Genomic DNA, 23,162 nt, shown 5'->3' with positions numbered 1-23,162 from the left:
TTAAAAAATGAAAAGTGTCACATAAATTAAAATGGAGAAATAACATATTTTCAGGAAGAAAAGGCCTACGCCAAATAACTTTTTTCTCAAGAGGAAGTAGAATAGTAACCTATCAAACATCATTCAAAAAAATTTAAATGAGAAGTACCACGATATATATATGTAATATATATAAGAAATTTCCAATATACCATATGTAAGATAATTCACGTTCAACAGACAAAATACTTAGCTTCTGCGAGCTATAGGTCAGCAACAGCAGGGTCATTAAATTCAATTAGAAGCCTAAGAAGCTACGAATGAAGTGTCAGACCCCTTTGTAAGATTGGGGACAACTTTCTTGTGATAATAATTGCAAACATCTCAATATCATTTTTTTGGTGAAACTAGACTTGGCCGCCTTTTCTCTTCTACTCGGCCCCTTTGTGATTCGTTCAATCTCTTTAACCTAATAAACCGAAGATAGGATTTTCTTCGTCGGAAAATATGGCTGGAGGAGGAGGATCCACTTCGAGTCCTTCTCGCACTCTTTTAGACGCTCCAACTTGGGCTCTGGCTACTGTCTGCTTCATCTTTATTTTCCTTGGGATTTTCATTGAACACTTGGAAGATTTAATTTATGGTGACCAAAAAGTCTCATAATTAGAAATGGTGACAAGTTTGACCAGCCAAGATCAAACTTGTCTTAAAAATGTGATTAACTAAAATTGAGACTGAATTATAATATTTAAAACTTATAATCTTTTACAAAATACACAAAAGCTCATACACATTATACAAAAACTTCTTTCAACCCACACACATTATACAAAAACTCCTTCCAACCCACTTCCCCCACGACCCCAACTACTTCATTTTATTTCAAAAACAAAAAAGAGCAGTTCTTCTCTTCAGTTCATCTCTCTCTCTCTCTCTCTACGTTGCTGCTGTAAAAAACCAGCGATCGGTGACCACCATTGTTGTTGCTCGTTCCTCTCTCTCCATTGCTGCTGCTGCTGCTCATTTCTCTCTCTCTCTCCATTGCTGCTGCTTGTCTATTCATTCTCAGGTAAACTTTTTTTTTTTCACTTGGTTCAAAAGTTAGGGTTTTGAAATCAGAGTGTGAAAATGATGATTTTGGTTAGAGAAGATGAAGAAGAGCATGGGTTTTTCTTGAATGTTGTTTGTTTTGTTGTAGTTTCGTGTATTTGTTGCACTTGTTGGGGTTTGTGAGTTTGTAAATAGTGGTTGTGGTTGTGAAATTATGATTTTTGGTGCTGTTTTTGTTCTTTTTCTCCTTGTTATTTCGAAAAAAAAGGCTTGCAATTTTGTTGATGTTTTCTAACAATTGAGGTTACTTGTTGCAGCAAATTCCGCACTTGTTTGATAGTTGCAAACATCTGCTGAGGTTGCATGGTTTTGGTGTATTTTGTTTAAGTTGTGAGTGAGATTTGTGATGGTTGTGTGTTTGTAGTGAAATATAGATGTTTTATAGTTAAATTTAGATGTTTTTGCTGTTGTTGTTGCTGTCATGCTATGGTTTAGGAAAAGTTTTGATTTTATCCAACAGCTGCTGGATAAAATCAAAACAATTGTTGAGGTTTTTGCAGCAACTGAAGCAGTTGTTGTAGCATATTAACAAGCTATTATAAAAAAATCAAAACAGTTGCTAAGCTGTTGCAACTGTTTTTCTATTTCCAACAGAATAAGATTTTGCTGCAACAAGTAATAAGTTGTTGCAACAGCTTCGTATTTTGTTGAAACATATTATTAATCTGTTGCAACAACTGATTACTTGTTGCAACATATTCCTTTTCCCTTTTTACTTTGAATGTTACACTAACTAATTAAAATTGTTTTTTGTGTGTAGATAAAATGGCTCCAGTTAAAAGAAAATGAGAGAAACCAACTGAGGCAGAAAGTAGTAAAAGAGCTAAGGTGCAAACACCATTAGATAAACTTGTGACTGCTATTTGTCAATCAACAAATGAGGAAAGAGTTAGTGAAACTGGGCTTCAGAAAGAGAGGAAACCCAGGAAACCTCTATTGGGCATGAAGAAGAAAGTGATAAAAACGAACAAAGTGACGAAACTAGAGAAGAAAGTGAAAAAGATGATGAAAAATCTGCTGAAGGAGATAAAGAAAATGAAGAAAATGCTGAAGGAGATGAAGAAGAAGGAGATGAAAAAGAAGTAAGTGAAGAAGAAGGAGATGAAGGGGATGAAGGAGCTGAAGGGGATGCAGGAGGTGAAGAAGATGCAGAAACTGAAAATGGTAATGAGAAGAAGAAGAATCAACAGATCGGATCTTGGCTGAGTTAAGAAGAAAAAGGAAACATACTATGGATGCCAATCTTGTTGAGTCTTCTAGTATTGCCACAGATCCCAATAGACCTTCGATTGAGGAGGTCGTCAAGAGTTTCAGTATTAAAAAGTACGGCGTGACGATGCCGCTGAATGGAAATAAGGATTTGTCTGGTGATTTTGTGGTTAGATCAACCATGGGCAAGGGCTTTGACACCTTCAGGGGCATTCTCCGGCAGCAGGGGTTGGAGAATTTCTTTAGGGCTAGCTGCTTTGGGCTCTATTTAGATTTGCCTGAAGATACCAGTGCCCGATTTCAAATGACAATGGTTTCTGAGCTTTTGAAGCGTAAGATTATTTGTGATAGAAAGGATGAGATTTGGATCAATTATTGTGGCATGCCGGTTTGCTTTGGCATGAAGGAGTTTGCCATAGTTACCGGATTGAGATGTTATCCTTGTGAGCCTCTTCCTACTGTTGTATTAACCAAGCTAGCTCGGACGCCCAAGGCAGACAAGAAAGTAAAGGCTTCCAAAGATAAGAATAATGTCTCTTTGGTAAACTTAGTGGGAAAAAGCTACACTCAAAAGAAATTATTGCAAGACTTGGAGTCCAAACTTTTCTCAAAAAAGCACAAGGAGGCACTGTGCTTAGTTTGGTTTGTGCATAGTGTTCTTTGGGCAAGAGACGTAAACTACAACATACCACTTGGATTGATTAAACTTGTTGAGGACTATGACGCCTTCAACAACTATGCCTGGGGTTTTCAAAGATTTAGCTTGACTGTTGAATATTTGATGAAGGATTTGAAGCCAACGGGGAAGACACAAAACTTATATGGCTTCCCTTGGGCTTTCATGGTAAATTTTCTTTAATGTTTTACCCTTTTTTTTATTATTATTTCAATTACTATTTTAATTTTTTATGGCATCTTTTTTTTCTAGGCTTGGGCATTTGAAGTCATTCCTCACCTCAGGCATCAAGTCAAGGAATACTCCAAAGAAGTTTCCTATCCAAGAATTCTTAGATGGCTCACTGCCAGGAACAACAAAAAATTGAGTGTTGACCTTTTCAACCCCCCTAAGGAAGCTGTAAGCATTAGAACACAACAGATGACTAGGTGTTGCAACAGCTTTTATAATCTGTTGCAACAACACATTCATCTGTTGCAACAAGTTATGCATCTGTTGGACAATGTCCAACAGATAATTAACTTGTTGCAACAAGTTACCCAACAGATGAATCTGTTATAACATGCAACTAGTTTTTTTACAACAGATGAGTAACTTGCTGAAACAAGTTACCCATCTGTTGGAAAATGTCCAACAGATGATAAATCTGCTGCAACAAGTTGACAATCTGTTGGATAATTTCCAACAAGTACCACAACTGTTGCAACATATCACTTTATTTACTAATTTGATAACTTCTGAATCTGTTACAATAAGTTTTTACAACAAGTACAATAATCTGTTGCAACAAATTACTAATCTGTTGTATAATATCCAACAGATGAGCAACCTGCTGCAACAAGTTACCCATATGTTGGACATTTTCCAACAGATGAGATACCTGCTGCAACAAGTTACCTATCTGTTGGACATTGCCCAACAGATGTGTAACCTTTTGCAACAACCTGTTAACTTGTTTTAAATAGGTTTTGCTTTTTATGATTTAGCACCATTATGATATATCTACTTTTTTGTTGTAGGTTGTGAACCCATGGCTTGTCCCAACAATAAGAGAGTTGGAGATGCCATGCCTTGTCACCTTTGTGCCCATAGAATCTGTGCCTGACAGACTGATTGATGGGTTCAAGGGGGAATTGGCTGGAGTGACAGCCATCACTAGGGTTGATGATGTTGTAGCTGGTGGTGATGGTCATGTTGCTGGTGGTCATGTTGTTGTTGGTGCTGGTGGTGATGTTGTTGTTAATGTTGTTGGTGGTGGTGTTCAGCCTGTTGATGCTGTTGGTGGTGGTGGTGATGATGTCCCAGCAAGTATTGCTGGGGAAAAATTAAGAGATGATGATGCTAATATTGGTGGATTTACCCCAGTTCCTGGATTGAGTGATTTTTCCGGATTTGGTGGTAATTTTAGTAGTGGTGGATTGAGTGGTAGAAGATTTGTTGATGTTGGTGCCGATACTTCTAAGGTGCCCTCATGTGCTTGTGAGTGCACCACTTGCAAGGATAAAATGGATAATTTGATTAGAAAGGTGGAGGAATTGGTGCAGGCCCAAGAAGCCACAAACACTTCTATGTAGAGGTTGATATCCAAGAGGGGTATCAAACCATCAAAGAATCTTTCCTCACCTTATACTCCTGTTCATGCTCGGAGGAGGGGCAAAGCAATTGCCAAGGCACTTGCATCAGTTAGATCAAGAAGATCTGTTGCTACTCTTAGTAAGTCAATTGAGACTCCTCTTCTTGATGTTGGGCCAAAAGTGCTAAAAAAGGTGGACATTTTCAAGCCTGTACATGCCCAAAGAAAGAAAAAGGTTGAGACTGCAATAAAGTCCAAAAAGAGTGGGAGAACCATGTACTCAATGCATGAATTTGGAGCAGCAGACTTCAAGGCTCTGACAAGCATGAAAATTTGGTGGGAGGGTTGGGTAAGTTTCAACACTTGTATATATCTATCTAATTCAGTATGTTGTTGCAACAAGTAGATAATCTGTTGCAACAAGTTAACTAGCTGTTGCAACAAGTAGATAATCTGCTGCAACAAGTTAACTAATTGTTGCAACAAGTAGATAATCTGCTGCAACAAGTTAACTAGTTGTTGCAACAAGGAGATAATCTGCTGCAACAAGTTAACTAGCTGTTGTAACAAGTAGATAATCTGTTGCAACAAGTTAACTAGCTGTTGCAACAGTTCCTTTATTTTGTTGAATCTGCTGCACCAAGTTAACTAGCTGTTGCAACAAGTAGATAATCTGTTGAATCTGTTGCACCAAATAACTAACTGTTTTACTACTTTTACTTTAGTATGTAGATGAAGTCCTGCTTCTAATGCGTATGAGGAAAATCAATTTCCCCGAGTACTATGATTCCACTGACATAATCCTGGACCTCAACTTTTACAACAACATGTCCAAGAGATACGCAGAATTGACAAAAGAGAGTACAGTTCCAAATGTCGTGTCTCTGAAGGTTAGACTTGCTGAATTCAAGTGGGATGATGATATGGTCGATTATTGTAGGGGTGTCAGACCCTACCCGGGAGGCTGTTCGTGGGCTGGTGCAAAAAGGGTTTTAACAGTGATGAATATTAATGCCACACATTTTGTCACTCTCGAGTTCATGATTGAAGAGGGAGTGGTAAATGTGTATGACTGCAACGTTCCTGTCTATGAAGAATCTGATTTCTTTTGTTTCATGGAGCCGGTAATGGAATTGTGGCCCAAGTTATTGCAACAGAGTGGAATGTTCGCACACTTGCCCGCAAAGTTACTCAATGAATCGTGGGAATTCAATAGGCTACAGAATCTCCCTCGTAATGTCACTGGTAAGGCATGTGGTTCGTGGTCAATTGCTTTTATGGAGGCTTTGCTTACCGGCACAACTGTGACAAAACCCGAAAGTCTAATCGGCGACAACTCTGTAGGGAGAATGCAATGGAGATGGGCATTAGGTGTCATTGAAAAGGTGTTGGAGCCCTAAGATGGGTTGATAAACAGTTCATTGATTTTGCGTTTTTTGGAGCCAAAATGTGGCCTGTTGAACAATTTAAGTATATATTAGGAGTTTGTTTTTATGACATTATGTAATTTAAGTATATATTAGGTGTTCAGTACTTTTTTAAGGCATTTTGTTAAGTATATATTAGGTGTTCATTATTTATGTTGTGTTCAATACATTATGTTTAGTGGTTTCAGTAGTTTTAAACAAGTCACAAAATCTAATAGCTGTTGAAGAAGTTGCAACAACTGACCCATCTGTTGCAACAAATTTTTAATATGTTGCAACGGATAAGTAAGTTGTTGCAACAAGTTTGTAATTTGTTGCAACAGATGGTTAAGTTGTTGCAACATATGGGTCAGTTGTTGCGACAAATCTAACTGATGTTGAAGAAGTTGCAACGACTAACCCATCTGTTGCAACAAGTTTGTAATCTGTTGCAACAGATGAGTAAGTTGTTGCAACAAGTTTGTAATTTGTTGCAACAGATGGTTCAGTTGTTGCAACATATGAGTCAGTTGTTGCGACAAATCTAATTGATGTTAAAGAAGTTGCAACAAGTTGATAATCTGTTGCAACAAGTTTGTGATCTGTTGCAACAGATGAGTCAGTTGTTGCAACAAGATGTAAATTTGTTGCAACAGATGGTTCAGTTGTTGCAACATATGGGTCAGTTGTTGCGACAAATCTAACTGATGTTGAAGAAGTTGCAACAAGTTGATAATCTGTTGCAACAAGTTTGTGATCTGTTGCAACAGATGCGTCAGTTGTTGCAACAAGATGTAAATTTGTTGCAACAGATGGTTCAATTGTTGCAACATATGGGTTAGTTGTTGCGATAAATCTAACTACTGTTTTAGAAGTTGCAACAAGTTGATAATCTGTTGCAACAAGTTTGTGATCTGTTGCAACAGATGAGTCAGTTGTTGCAACAAATCTTTCAATTGTTGAAGAAATTGCAACAACTAACCCATCTGTTGCAACAAGTTTGTAATCCGTTGCAACAGATGGGTTAGTTGTTGCAACAAGTTACTAATATGTTGCAACAAGTGCATTATCTGTTGTAACGGATGAGTAACCTGTTTAAAAGCTTCACATCTAGTAAACAATAAGTATCATTGGTTTTCGTTGTTTACACCTAAATATGGGTGAATCAATTAGTTCTCATCAAATTACACCAACGATCGCTCGATTTGGGAAGTATACGCTTAGTTGATCATATGTCCTGACTCAGAATACCATCAAATTGGTTAGGAACATTTAGTAAACAATAAATATCATTGGATTTTCGTTGTTTGCACCTAAATATGGGTAAATCAAGTAGTTCTCATCAAATTACACCAACGATCGCTCGATTTGGGAAGTATACGCTTAGTTGATCATATGTCATGACTCAGAATACCATCAAATTGGTTAGGAACATTTAGTAAACAATAAATAACATTGGATTTTCGTTGTTTACACCTAAATATGGGTAAATCAAGTAGTTCTCATCAAATTACACCAACGATCGCTCGATTTGGGAAGTATACGCTTAGTTGATCATATGTCCTGACTCAGAATACCATCAAATTGGTTAGGAACATTTAGTAAACAATAAATATCATTAGTTTTCGTTGTTTACACCTAAATATGGGTGAATCAAGTAGTTCTCATCAAATTACACCAACGATCGCTCGATTTGGGAAGTATACACTTAGAATTTCCCATCAAATCAATGAAATTACCGTCTAATCCATTAAGGATGTTAGTAGATAAATATATTGATCACTAATTATCATTGAATCCCTTTGTTTGACACTAAATATCATTGGTTCCCTCTGTTAATAACTAAACATATGTGACTTATATCCTAGTTGTTGCAGCAATTTCATGATCTGTTGTAGCAATTACATAATCTGCTGCAGCAATTGCATAATCTGTTGCAGCAATTACATAATCTGCTGCAACAATTGCATAATCTGTTGCAGCAGTTGCATAACTTGTTGCAACAAGTACATAATCTGTTGCAGCAGTTGTTTAACCTGTTGCAACAAGTACATAATCTGTTGCAGCAGGTAACATAGCTGTTGAACAAGTCATATCACTTGTTGGATGAAACAACTCATTCTATTTGTTTGATGAAACAAGATAAGGACTTTCTGCAACAACTCATTCCATTTGTTCTAAAAACTCAAAACACTATAGGAACTTACTATAACAAGTCATGTCACTTGTTGGAAAACCAAGTTAAGTTAGTTGCTACAATAAGTACATAATCTGGTTGGCAAAATCCCAACAAGTTACACAGCTGTTGCAACAGAATTTTTACTTGGTGAAAACTGTTCAGAAATTGCAAAACCACAGAACATACATTGGTGATTTGAGCAAGATCAACATATCATTTAAACTAATTTTACTAACAAAAACAACATAAAAATGTCATAAAGCCCAATTTCACAAACACAAACAATAGTAATTATTATTACAAGACATTGCAAATTTAACAAGTAGGGAACAATTCGGTTTGGGCATGTAGTTTTTTTATGGCCAGCTGTTTTGCATATAGAGCATTTGTTTTTCCTCGTTGCAAGTGATTCCCCGATTCCATGCCTCCTCTTTGTCCGTCTTCTTCCCGGTTTGCTCGGATCAACATGTGAAGGAGGTATTTATCTCTCTAAAATCTCCATAGGAACTTTCCAAGATTCTTCAGAAGGCACAGGATTCATTTCCTCACAGTATGCAATTATGTAATTCTCCACCCTGTAATATAGAGATGAGTAGTCATAAATCCGCCTTCCAAAGTCTTCACCATATTGGACTCGAAGCGCTGCCATAGCATGTGGGCAAGGTATTTTGTCCAGGTCAAAAACTCTACAAGTACAAGATCTTCTTTGCAGATCGACTGTTGCAACTGAACCGTTGCCGATGACGCTGAACTTGTAGTTGGCAATTTGATGGTTCAATAACTTATTACCCAAGTTGACAAATTTTGATATTTTTTTTTCCATTAAGGGAACAAAGATGGTTGGTGAGTCGATGAACTCCATACACCTCTCATGAAATTTCTCAGTAAACCTCCTGTTTATGGAATCAAATAGAGCAGTAATGGGAAATTCTCTTTCAACATTGAACATTGAGTTCACCGACTCAGCAGCGTTTGTCGTCATAAAATCATACCTGACAAAACAAACATATTAGTGTTGGAACATGTGGCTGAGGCTCAGCTGTGTCAAAAATCACAACAAGTACAATATCTGCCGCAACAAGTTACCTATTAGTTGCAGCAGATACGTTACTTGTTGGAAACAGAAATGTGAAAATACCTATTTCCGGGGCAGAATGCCCTGCTCCATCTGTGGAATCCAGCACGTTCAAGATGTTCGGCGGCCCAGGAACCAAATCTCTGATTTGATTGAAATGGTCATTGAAGACATCAATATTGTAAGCTTTTGCTGCTTTATAAAATATAGATACGACCGCCCCATTGTGAAAGGTGGTTCTCAGATTTTCCCCTAGGTGCCTCATGCAAAAACCATAATGACATATAGGGAAGACAATTGAAACCGCCTTTTTGATACTTGGATGTCTATCAGAAATTATGCACAACTCAGGGGTATCCTCTATATAGCTTCTCATTTGTTCAAAAAAATATTTGTATGAAGCATCACACTCCTTGTCCACCACACAAAATGCCACTGGAAAAATATGATTCTCCGCATCTTGTGCAACTGCTGACAACAACACTCCTTCGTACTTGCTCCTCAAAAATGTCCCATCGACAGCTATGAATTTTTTCATTTGCGCAAAACCAAGCATCCAAGCCTTATAGGCTACAAAAAAGTACTTGAACTTCCCATTTTCATCAACCTTCAATGTCGTTTTACTTCCTGGATTTGCAGAACGAATCATATAACGGTACGCATCAAGCACCGCATACCCATGCTCATGTGTCCCCCTTGTCAAAGCCTTTGCAATATCCATGCCCTTCCAGACCTTCCAATAACTTACCTTACAACCCAAATCTGTACCGATTGATTGACTCATATCTTTTGTAGATGGGCCTTTACCGTAAGGAAACTTATTCACCAATGACTTTCGCAGTAGCGTGTGGATTATGGCTCATAATGTGCTCAGAACCACATGTGTGATGCTTTATGTAAGTTTTGATACAAAATCTGTCAGAACTTAAAAGCTTCACAGCCCTAAGCCACCACTTGCACTCTGGATGTACACATCTGAAGCAATACACAGTACGCGAATTAATCACCTTCTTGATTCTAAAATCTTTCTTCAAGCAAGCAAGTTTCAACCAAGTGGCTAGTTCTTCCTTGTTCTTGAATGACATTCCTTTATAAAAACCTGTTTCATCATCTTGAACATGGCTAGATTGTATTGATTGTGTAGTGCCCAATGTATTGCTCGCAACTTCGGGTATAGGAATCGGGTCAGCCCCACTTCCATTATCTGGGATATCCACATCCACCCCATCTAATTCATCATTTAACACATCTTGTTGGTCTTGAGATAAATTTTGGTTCTCTATCGGGCTTCCAACAACGTATACCCTTAAAATGGGCCTAGCTACATCATTCAAATAAGCACGCAAACGAACCTGATCAGTTATCTTAAATGGCAGGACCCTCTGATTTTCAAAAAAGCTGTGCATGTAAGTGATGGTAAGATCATTTGGTTCACAAGTTAATTCGCAATAGGTGATGATTAGGTTCACAAAATCATCGAACATAACATCTCTTTGGACAGTCATCGCTATCGTCTCTAATGTGTCACTACCCTTCCATCGCCAAATATATCGATTGTTCTTCTCGATCCATTCACCATGGCAATCAACCCCTATTGTTATTGAGTCCCCCATTAGAAGTGTTCGAGGTACCTGAAGATATTTTGTTTAACAAAAAATTGGTCATGAGAGTACATACCAATCTATAACAAAATGAAACAGCTGCAGCAGTTGTTCCAACATATTATTGACTTGTTGGAACAAGTAAACTACTTGTTGCAATAAGTAATAAAATTGTTGCAACAAGTCACTAATCTGTTGGAGTCAGCTTCAGTTTTTTGGGTTCTGTTTCAGACAAAAACTGAAGCTGACTCCAACAGATAGTTAAGTTGTTGCAACAAGTGGAACACCTGTTGCAACAACTATACAACTTGTTGCAGCAAGTCAATAATCTGTTGGAAGCAGCTTCAGTTTTTTGGGTTCTATTTCAAACAAAAACTGAAGCTGACTCTAGCAGATAGTTGAGTTGTTGCAACAAGTGGAACACCTGTTGCAACAACTATACAACTTGTTGCAGCAAGTCAATAATCTGTTGGAAGTAGCTTCAGTTTTTTAGGTTACGTTTCAGACAAAAATTGAAGCTGACTCCAACAGATAGTTGAGTTGTTGCAACAAGTGGAACACCTGTTGCAACAACTATACAACTTGTTGTAGCAAGTCAATATTCTGTTGGAAACGGCTTCAGTTTTTTGGGTTCTGTTTCAGACAAAAACTGAAGCTGACTCCAACAGATAGTTGAGTTGTTGCAACAAGTGGAACACCTGTTGCAACAACTATACAACTTGTTGCAGCAAGTCAATAATCTGTTGGAAGCGGCTTCAAGTTTTTGGGCTCTGTTTCAGACAAAAACTGAAGCTGACTCCAACAGATCGTTGAGTTGTTGCAACAAGTGGAATACCTGTTGCAACAACTCACGCAGTTGTTGCAGGTTATTTATTTAACAATTACAACAACTTCATAATCTATTGTAGAAGTTGCAACAACCACATTATATGTTGCAACAACTACAACAACTACTGTAAGTTGTTGGAAAATCAATAGATTTATACCCAGGTGAAAAATTGAAATAAAACAACATTGTTGTACTTACCAAATGAGCGGAAAACACTTATGAAGTAATTGCCAGTGCTACACTAACAAAATCCAGTCAAAAAATTGCAAAATCGGGTGGTCACAGTTTTTTATTTCTTGAGCAACAATGGCGGACGAAGAAGAAGAAGAAGAAGAAGAAGAAGAAGAAGAAGAAGAAGAAAGCAGAACAATGGAATGAGTTATGAAGTAATTCCCAGTGCTACACGAATGAAATCCAGTCAAAAAATTGCAAAATCAGGTGGTCTTGTTTTTTTCTTTCTTGAGCAAAATCCAGTCAAGAAGAAGAAGAAGAAGAAGAAGAAGAAGAAATGAGCAGCATAATAAGAAGAAGAAGCAAGCAAGAAGAAGAAACGAAGCAAAAAAGAAGAGTAAAAAATGGTGGAAACGGCGCAGACAAACAGAAAATTTGGCGCGTTTTTTTTGGCTGTGTAGGGTTTATATGGGTTGGGTGAAAGTGTTAAAAATAAAACTTGGGGCCAAAGTGTAAAAACTAAAGCTTGGGGTCAAAGTGTTAAAAATATAACTTTGGGGTGAGTCAAAACTCTCTAATCACTAATCCAAAGTTTATCACCTTTACTCAATTAAAAAAAGTAGAGTTACCCCAACTCAATTTTAAAACCCATTTGTCACCTATAATTAAAAGGCCCCACCTTCGTCTTTGTCATGTAAGCGACCTCATTTTATTTTATTTTATGTTGCTCGGATCCTTTAAAAATGTTTGTGCTTCCGTGTTAGATCTTCTAAAAATATATAATTTTCTAAGGATCTATACACACTAAATAATATTTTTGAAGAGCCCGAGCAACATAGTTTTTATTTAAAACTTATACCAAGTTGGAGCAGTGGCGGAGCCAAAACTTTTAGTAAGGTTGTTCAAATGTTGACAAGTATATAATTTTTTTTTCGATGAATGAGTGCAACAATTTTTTTTTTAACATCATCACTGCACACTCAAAATTTATGGTCCATTTGATTTCGCAAGTTATTCTTGATAAATTTTATTGATAGAAAACTCTTACGGTGATTACAGTATCAAATGACAGCAATAACAAACAACAACATACCCAATGTACGTAATCCCACAAGTGGAAAACAACAAAGGGCATTCCGAGAATGTTATAAAGCGAGAAATAACGACTAATTAATTTTATTTGAAAAGAAAGAAAGAAAGAAAACAAAGTTGGATAATTAAAATGTTCACAGAAGCAATTAAAAAAGAAAAGAGAACAAAATAAGTGGTAGCTAACTTGCTATTAGATCTCGTCGTCTTCTTCTTTTCTAGGAAATAGGAAGGAAAGAAAAAAGACTAAAGAAACTTCAACAAATGAGTCCAACGTAACTCCAAACCAACATAGGAATAAACCAAATGCAAAATCATAATTCAAATACAAATAAGTTTAGTCGGAACATGAAAGAAAATAAGTGCAAATACAAATCAAGACAGTAGCTCCAGACAATGTTTGTATGTTTTCTTTTAAAAAAAGAAGATGACCAGCGTTTGACGCGAGCTTTAAATCGTAACTTTTAGGTAAAATTGAACACCCTTTACCTCTAAGCTATATATCTCAATTATTTTAAGGGTGTTCAAAATTTAATTTATATCCAGTTAACTATAATATTTACTTCATATACAACCTCCCTATCTTCCGAGAGAGGAGTAAGGTCTGCGTACACTTTACCCTCCCCAGACTCACATTGTGGGATTTCACTAGGTATGTTGTTGTATACTAGTACCATTTTCTAACCAAGGGTGTGCAGGAGTGACCACCTTGGCCATGAGCGGCTCCGCCACTGAGTTGGAATATATGAGTTTTATTGGTTCATTTGAAATATTCATGCAGTGGCTCAAAAAACATAGGAAGACCGCTTTGTTTGAAGCTGTGGAGAAACTCAAATCAGGTGTCTTCTCATATCCTTTTACATCTCCTCACCTACTCCAGAAATTTAGCAAATTGACTAACTTTGAGAGGCACCATCACGATATTTTAACCTATTGTAGTAGATTACATATTTTATTTTTCAGGTAATTACCGCTATTTAGCAAACAAATAAATAGTCAAGATTACATAGGAATATATTCGTTTGGCTTATTGGGTTCTGAATAGATTATTTATACATGTCAAATGATTTTTTCTTGACCCAAATATTGGGTTTGATCAATCAAAGTTAGTAAGTTCTGCTAAATACGTCACTTGCATTGTTCATCCCTAAATGATACATGTAGTTATTTCTTAAATTACGTACATTTATAATATAAAAAGTTTTAAATAATTAATGCATAAAAGTTAAATCTTGACTATTTATTTGTTTTGTATATGCAGTACTGATGCAACTAGGATTTTTGTCGCTATTATTAGCAGTGATACAAAGGCCAATATCCAAAATATGCATACCAAATAGAATGTCAAACTCCATGCTTCCTTGTAATCGTGCTGTACTGGATTCTACAAAAACCATCAAAGGATTCGAACACTTCTCAAATTCAAAGGAATTGCCATCTGTTGAAAACTCTGTGGATCACTGTGGCTCCAGAGTATGAAGAAAATAAAATGATACTATATTTGTTTTCTTTCTTTATTGTTTTTAATAATTTGTCTCTTAATTTTGTTCCAGGCGATGACTTCTTTCATGTCACAAAGTGGAATCAATCAGCTAAACAACTTCATATTTGTACTAGCAATCATGCAGATTGTGTACAGTGTTGTCACAATGGCTTTAGGTAGAGCCAAGGTACGCACGCTACTCCTAAATCTTACTCCCTCCGTCTCAAATTATCTATTATGGTTACTAAAAATAATTATCTCAAATTATTTATCGTTCTAGAAGTTCAAGACACAAATAATTATTTTTTCCCCTCATTTTAGCCTTAGTAGAATTTTGTCATTAATTGAAATGAGACATAATCAAAGTAAACATTTAATGGAAAGAGATTATAACTTAGACATAAATAACGCGGTAAAGTCAGTCAAATAACTCTCCTAATTAATATGTGTGTAAAACGAAAGAGCGATAAATAATTTGAGATGGAGAGAGTAAATAATAAAAACTCCACGATTTTAGAAATATGTGCACCCCTGCCTCAGTACTTTATTTTGGTATCCTATTTTATTTGGAAAGTTAAAAATAAATCACTACATGTTTTAAACACCTATTATTATTAAAACTGTGACTTAAGAACTTTTACATTTAAAAAAAATATTTTAATCGTATTTCAAAAATTTGAGAAACCAATGTTCAAGCAGAGGCAGAGTCAGGATTCGAAGTTAGTGGGTTCGGGATTCTAATTCGTTTAAGTTACTGGTTTCTAAATTAACAATTTATACATATTCAATAAGTTTTTCAAGATAAATATGGGATTTAGACCAAAGTTACTGGATTCGATCGAACCCCAGGAATATGCTAGCTCTGCCCTAGTGTCCAAGAATTAGATGTTTTGACCATCGAGCTTTGCAATTTATTTTTTTCTACTTTTTCTTTTTTTAATTTTTTTGGAAGGGGGAAGAAATATTTGTGGCATTTGATGTAGCAATAGCCATGATTAGAAAACGTCGGTGTTTTCTTAGACCCAGGGAAGTGCATAACACGAGAATTATCATTAAGGGTTGCGGTGCCATGAATAATATTCATTCGCCCATTATTACATGAAAAAAAATCTATTAGGGAGTGCGTTCCTCTTAAATGGGTCTTATACAACTCTGAATTGATCGGGACGCATATTAAGATACCGAACACTGAGCAGAAAAATTAAAAATAACACGAAAAATTGGCCTAGTTGATGGGTCGATGCTTAGAATTGTCTGGACCAGTAGATCGCTTCAGCTGTCAAATCATTTTAAAAATAGTTTGATAATTACTAACAGTAGTAACTACTTTCTTAAACTTTGATTTACATTTTTCTATAAATCTTCTTCTGATTAATTTAATTAATAGGTGAAACGATTGAATATATGGCAGCCAATGGTATGCACCTTGTACTTGCTGATACTACGTGAGATCAAGATCGAAAATTTTGAAAAGAGTTTAAATTTATCCATGATAATGGTATACTTTTTATTTTTTCTTAACAAAATAATTGCAATTTAACTGATATATTAAAACAAATAAGAATTAGCACGGATAACTTTTGTCACTAAGCAATAAAATTCTGTTGCTAATTATATTTAATGAAGGATTAAGGACGGATTATCAAAAATCCAATTAGCTATGCACTTCAGAGATAGATTAATTAACAACGAATTTTATGGACAATTCTTATGTTTTTGTAATCTATATCCACGAGACATTTTATGTTACCAATTACTATTCATACTCTCTCTCTCTCTCTCTCTCTCTCTCTCTCTCTCTCTCTCTCTATATATATATATATATATATATATATATATATATATATATATATATATATATATATATTACAGTAATTAAGATGTTAATTTGATTGAAAAGATATTTTTTACACTGTTAATGGTAAACTTAAACTCTCCGGAACAACCCATACAAAAATTTAAGTATACGGAAAGGATTAAGAAATGAGTTCAAGGACTTATATTTACTAGTACTCCTATATATTACACGCCTATATGAAGACTTCCCTTTATCAAAACATCTAACGATGCACATATTTGTCAAACATCTTGCCATCCCTGTGGTTTGACGCAATTATTATTTAAAAAATTAAATAATTTTCATTATATTATTTTTCAATTCTTTTAAATATTTGAATTATAAACAATTACTACAACTTTTAATATTTTATACGTAATTTGCAAATATATATGTAAATTTTAATTCCAAGAAAGTTGAAGAATTTAGGTTTGAAAACTCCAAAATATATACTAGGTGTGTTTGACGCTAGTATTCTATTATTTGTTATATAAAAGTAAAATGGGATGAATGAGGGCGGAGTGATTGCTTGATGTCATAGTATGTGTTTATCAGGTGAAGCTGCAAAATTTGAACAATCTTATTTGAATGTCAGAACAAAATGTCAGGAGTGATTTGACAATCGACCATTTTCGGAAAATTTAAGTCAAAATATATCGTATTCTAAAGTTTGAAAATAGAAAGCTACTCTCGTTGTGGCTATATCCATATCTGATTTATATTATTGAATTCTAATTTCACTACATTTATAATCAAATGTATCCACCTATTAGATCCTAGTCGATTCAGATTTACAAGAGAAACAACATTTGGTCGACGCCACATGAACAAGTTTACAACTACCCCTAGTCAGCTCTGGATTGTAAGTATAACTTTTCTTTTCTCTTTTTGGCATTTTTATTGGGCAAGAGGAGAAACCTTTTTTGAGTATTAATCTTTCAGATTTGGACGATAAAATGACAAAAATGGTACCTTATGTATGGGGAATATTCAAAGTGGTCCTTCAAATATACTCCCTCCGTCCCAAAAAGATTGTCCTCTTTTGATTTGGCACAAAGTTTAAGAAATAAAGAAAGACTTTTGAAATGTGTGGTCCAAAACAAGCCTTAAATATTTATGTGGTGGTAAATCATCTCATAAAATTAAATTTTTTCTAAATATAGAAAGGGGACAATCTTTTTGGGACATACTAAAATGGAAAGGAGGACAATTTTTTTGGGAAAGAGGGAGTACTACTGAACAGTTTTGACCTTTAATTTGCCAAAAGTGAACAATTTTGATTTTTGTCAAATATTTGAACAAGCTCTGTTAGATAGAAGAATAGCAAGAAAAAAAAACTAACCAGAAATACCATGAAAGTCTCATCAAATTCTAGAAATTACAACACAAAAACAACACTAGACACCGAATTACACAGACAAATGATACAAGTTACACCACAAAATCTGCAGTAGACTTCATAAAATAGACAAAAAATAATAGAAACGACAAAATAACACCTCCAAATGTGAGTTCAAGCTAAATTATTTTTTCACAATTCTTGTCAATCTAACAGACAATATTTGTGAAATACTTGATTGAGACCAAAAGTTCTCACTTTTGACAAACTTAAAAACTAAAGTTGCTAAAAAAATATTTAAGGACTGTTTCTTTTGCTATTTACTATTAATACTCTTTTTGCAAATGAGACAGAAATGTTTCTTTCGGCAGTTCTTCCATTCTGTAGCAAAAGTTGACTATCTTACATTACGCCATGGCTTCATTACGGTGAGTATTCGTTTCTTCTTCCCATTCTCCGGTTTCAAATATTTAATCGTTTTGATAAATTAAAATTATTTAAAATGTAAAACATTCTAAAAGAATTGTAAGTCATTTATTATTTTCATCCATATTGTTTCAATTGATACGGTATTAACTAAGTGAGATGTTTAAGATAATTAAAGGGTATGTAGAAAAATTGTTCTCTAGACTTTCATCTATATGAAGTAAATGTAACACAATATATAATATTCGTGATTTAGGCAATTCGGTCTCCGTGTATATAAAGCGAAATATTCAAGAATAATTTTCAAAAATAGGTGATTCAGAAAGGCTAGAAAAACTAGGCCTTATAGGAAACAGACAAAACGTAGATGGACTGCCACAAAAAGAGAAGGTAACTAGTCAATCCCTCAAGGTCTAGTAAACTAAGGTGATAGTGCAGATATTAAATATTGTATCTATCTTAATTAATAGTGTACGAAAATATTAAATGACAAATAATTTGGATTGGATATAGTAGTAATATTTAAATGATTTGAGTGTAACCAATTAACAAATTATAAAACGTACTGTCTCACTATTATTGTATTTTCCTTTTATTTTACGCAATCAAAATGTACAGGCTCATTTATCTTCAAACAACGCCTTCAATTTTCAGAAGTACATTGAACGATCTTTGGATGATGATTTCAAAGTCAAAGTTGGCATCAGGTATTCCCCTATTTAGAGATAGTAATTTAATATAACTACGTACTAATTGAAGGACTTTAAAATAATTGTACTCGACTCCAAATCTTTTAAATTCGATATGACATACGTAGTAATTGTTTAGCTCGTAAAATTTGAAATTCAATTTATGCACTGAACTTATATAATAACCTACTCCGATCCTTAGAATCTCTTTATATACAACAAATACATAATAGATTGCCACACAATTTAGCGAAGACTGCTGGGAAAAAAATCTAGGCACTGTTACAGACGTGGAACGACAGAAGCGTTGACAGTATTTCATAGGTCATCTAATCACATAACAAGTGAGATTTGGTGAAACAATCATCGTTCAAGTGAGATAGTAACTGCTAACACTTATCATGACTCCACTAGTGCCACTTCTTGTAAAATTGGATTGCTTGCAGTAGGCTTAGCCTATATAAAATTACTATTATGTTAATTAACCATGTAGAAGGAAAATACTTCTCATTTATTAACTTTATGCTTCTCAAGTGAGATTGCACATTTTTATTTATTTAATTATATACTCAACATCGTCTAATCACATAACAAATGAAATTTCACAATAACAATTATTGTCTGAGTGAGTTAAGTGCTAACATTTATAATGAACATCCCTAGTGCACTTCTATTGTACAATTGGATTACTTGCAATAGGCTTGATCCGCACAAAACCATTACGATAATCAACCATGTAGGGTGAAAATACTTCTCATTTGGAATACGCCTTTATGTGTATCAGTGTTTTAAAAGGCGGGGGCGTAAGGCGGGGCGTTTTACATACGCCTCGACGAGGCGTAAGCCTCGAGGCACGGAGCGTAAGCCCCATGGGTATTTAATTTTTAGTATCAATACAATGAAATAAAAGTTATTATGAAATGCAAAACAATTCTAACATTTTAACTTTCAAACACGGAAAAAAACACAGTTTCTTAAAACACTATTACTATCATACTATTCATTTTATCTCCCTATAAGCAAATAATCAATAAAATTTATCAATATTACAATTAAAACATAACTTCTTCAGGAACAAAAAATAAAATTATATGATAATTCTGATACATAGGACTTATGATCAATGACAAGTGAAAATGTACAATTCCGCTATGTGTTTTTTTTTAAAACAATTAAGTGATATTCACCCTCACGACGTTCTCAAATAGTAAATATCCAATACTACAACTTGTTATATGAGTTACACCCAATCTTCTATTTCTATAGATGAAAAACTATTAAGTAGCATTATTTTGTTAAACAATTATGAGGGTGAATGATTTTAATTAAGGAATTTAAAATATAATTTGTGTAAGAACTGTTAGGCGAGTCCTGGGCGTTGGGCGTTAGGCGCGTTTAGGGCGTACGGTTGGGCGCTTAGGGCGTAAGCCTTATAGAAACTAAGCCCCGCACGTTAGCCCCAAGGCGTTTTGCCACTGCTCTGCCCCGAGGCTCGACACTGCCTTTTAAAACAATGATGTGTATAAGATATGATTTATAACGCAACAACTATGTCTCAATCAAAAGCAAGTTTGTCGGGTTCAATTATATGAATCTTTTTATATACGGAATAATTTATGTCATCAAATTTATCAGTACCCTATTCTTTGTTAAAACAGCCCTTTCATGTGGTTAGTGATGGTCATCTTCTTGCTGGTTGACGTTCATGGTACGTTTGTCTACATCTTCTTATTTAGCGTTAAAAGTGTGTGATTATCTAATCTAAAAATTACAAACACTTAGAGAGCATGTATATTTTATGTCTCACCATTTAGGCATAAGTTGAACTATCACAAATAATTGGTTCTTCCAGCTGAACTTTGTCTCAATTCAAACAGGTTGGAACATCTATCTTTGGGTATCATTTCTCTCACTCCTTGTAAGAATACATAAACTTGCTCTTAATTTGCTTTAGTTTTAATAGTCACTCAAAAACTTCATTAATACTTGCAATTCATGAAAATTTGTTAATGGTTGATTTTATAGACAGTGTTGGTGATTGGGACTAAGCTGGAGACAATTGTAGCTCAAATGGCCCTTCAACTCGAAACTCAAGACACTGTCATCATAGGATCCCCAGTAGTCCAACCTAATGATAATCTTTTTTGGTTTAATCAACCTCAATTTGTTTTGACACTTCTCCCCTATACCCTTTTCATAGTAAGCAATTTCTCCTTTCAATTCATTTTTATGTAACTTAATCAACTATATATAGGTTTTATGGAGTTAACATGTTAGTATAAAGAGTTAGTGTATTTTAATATGTTGTAGCTGATAACTTCTTGTATTTCTTCAATTATATATAAACTTGACTTCCTATGAACTCATATGTAGGTAGTTATCTTTTAGATGATCGTAAATATTTTTTGATATTATCAATGTAAAAAAGTTAAAGTCGTCGCTAGGCTTATGTGCAAATTAAAGCACAAATTTTTCCTTTTTTATCTCCTTAACAATTAACTCATAGTAATATCTATTTTCTTTGTGTTTCATGACTTGATTGTAGAATGCATTTGAGCTGGCCTTCTTTATTTGGGTGACGGTAAATCTCTATCCTAATTTTGGCCAAACTCTCTTATTTAGCTTACGCACGTCTTTTTTTTTGTTTGTTTTTATTTTTTTTTATTTTTATGTAAAATTAAATATTTCAGTGGCAATTTGGAATAAGATCATGTTATCATGAGCATGTGGAGATCATTGTTATCAGGGTGGTTTTGGCGTAAGTCATAATTCCATCCTCCTTAATTTCTTTATTAGAATAAATTTGTTTCTTAACATTTTTGTATTTAATTTTGTCTAAATAAAATTATAATTTCTTTGCATATGGACCATGCAGGCTGATGGTTCAAGTACTTTGTAGTTACATTACTTTGCCTCTCTATGCCCTCGTTACGCAGGTTTGTACTCCCAAAAACATACTTCTATAACGATTTGATTCACTTTACAAACCTATTTTATTTAATTAAGGGAAAATAATAAATTTAGGAATTAATTTAATTGAATGATAGGTTAATCGATGGAACAACAACGAAACTTTATGATAACTTTTATTCGTGCAACGTTGATTAACTTGCATCACAAATGTATTTCTTTTCCATTTTATGATGGGTCTATTGACAGAGACTACTCATATGAACGGTTAATTATCAATGAACTGATAATGTAAATGTTCTTTTGATTGTTAGTACATAGAAGTTAAACTCTAAGAAACGCCGTGTTGTTGTTTTTTTTTTTTTTTTTTTTTTTTTTTTTTTGTTTCAGATGGGTTCACATTTCAAAAGAGCATTGTTGGAAGAACGCATAATGCAAGTCATAAAGCAATGGCACACAGAAGTGAAGAGGAAGAAAAAGAAGCAAAAGAATAAGCTGCAGCAACCAGAAATAGAATTCACCTCTCACCAGAGAATGACAACTTTAGTTGAGTTTAGTACTAATGCTCATGAAATTCAGGAGATCTCCTGAAGAACATGAAGAACCAGTAGAAGTAACAATAGTCCATCAAAATCAATCTAGTAGTTAGTTTTTTAAAAGAGAAGAGAATACAAGTTATCATTAATAGAATACAGAAAGGAGGACTTGATATTTTGTACTTGGGCCTAATTTAATGTCAAAATTGTTTACCTTTAGTTTTATTAATTTATTTACATATTTAATTTGAATTTGAATTTTAAAAAAATTGAATCTAGAAATTGATTATTGTCTGTTCAGGGTGTTTAACATAAAATCTAGATTAAAGATTAACAATTGAATTTATAATTTTGGGCCACATGCAAATGAATTAACTCATAGATAATTAGTCCTTCGATTTGAATAATGAAATAATAGTAAACAAAGAGGAGAGAATTCTTATCGAAGAACTCATGATTGAATTGATGAACAATGTTGCTAATTGAGCAACTATGATAACTTGAGTGTATAAGTGATAAGAGAGCAGAATTCAGATGAGATGTAATGAGGAAACAGGGTAGCATTTACAGTACTACAACACTAAGTAAATGTTTCTAATATCACGCCCATCCATCATGAGCATTATCAACATATTTCATACGTCATGCATGTGATTTGTAACAGCCGCAGGGAATCTCAGATATTTCAGAGTCTGTTGACGTGTGGAGCTTATCCTATTCGAACACTGATCACTAAACAAACAGTTTACTTCAGACTGGAACTATCTATCTCTGGTATGGCGAAATCATAAATGAGCTTGAACTCAGAATAGACTTTCGGGGTTGTCCTTCAATCTTCATCCGGGTTCTTAGCTGACCTGTTGTTGACTAGATGATTGAAACACAAGGGGGAGGGGGGCGGGGGTGAATTGTAAATTATGCTAGTAGTATATAAGTCGACTGCTAATGCGACATAGTTGACTTTCCTGCAATTCTCAGTCTGATACCAGAGATAGATAGTTCTAGTCTAAAGTAAACTGTTTGTTTAGTGATCAGTGTTCGATAA

At 34.7% G+C, this 23,162-nt stretch overlaps 1 protein-coding gene across 1 annotated transcript; it reads left to right on the top strand.

The window, feature by feature from the left end:
• Positions 1-204: 204 nt before the first annotated feature.
• On the top strand, positions 205-22,303 carry LOC132607699 (MLO-like protein 3). Its single transcript, XM_060321783.1, has 16 exons — positions 205-633; positions 13,679-13,736; positions 14,159-14,370; positions 14,451-14,567; positions 15,333-15,384; positions 15,768-15,797; positions 16,991-17,079; positions 17,910-17,984; positions 18,601-18,689; positions 20,330-20,379; positions 20,549-20,589; positions 20,697-20,870; positions 21,217-21,252; positions 21,362-21,429; positions 21,547-21,607; positions 21,972-22,303. The coding sequence occupies exons 1-16, from the start codon at positions 487-489 to the stop codon at positions 22,170-22,172; spliced, it is 1,500 nt and encodes a 499-aa protein (XP_060177766.1). The 5' UTR covers positions 205-486; the 3' UTR covers positions 22,173-22,303.
• Positions 22,304-23,162: the final 859 nt, after the last annotated feature.

The sequence above is a fragment of the Lycium barbarum genome, chromosome 8 (assembly GCF_019175385.1).
Source record: "Lycium barbarum isolate Lr01 chromosome 8, ASM1917538v2, whole genome shotgun sequence".
Lineage (NCBI taxonomy): Eukaryota > Viridiplantae > Streptophyta > Magnoliopsida > Solanales > Solanaceae > Lycium > Lycium barbarum.
Note: the sequence above shows the minus strand (reverse complement) of the source record. Positions and strands in the feature narration are given on the sequence as shown.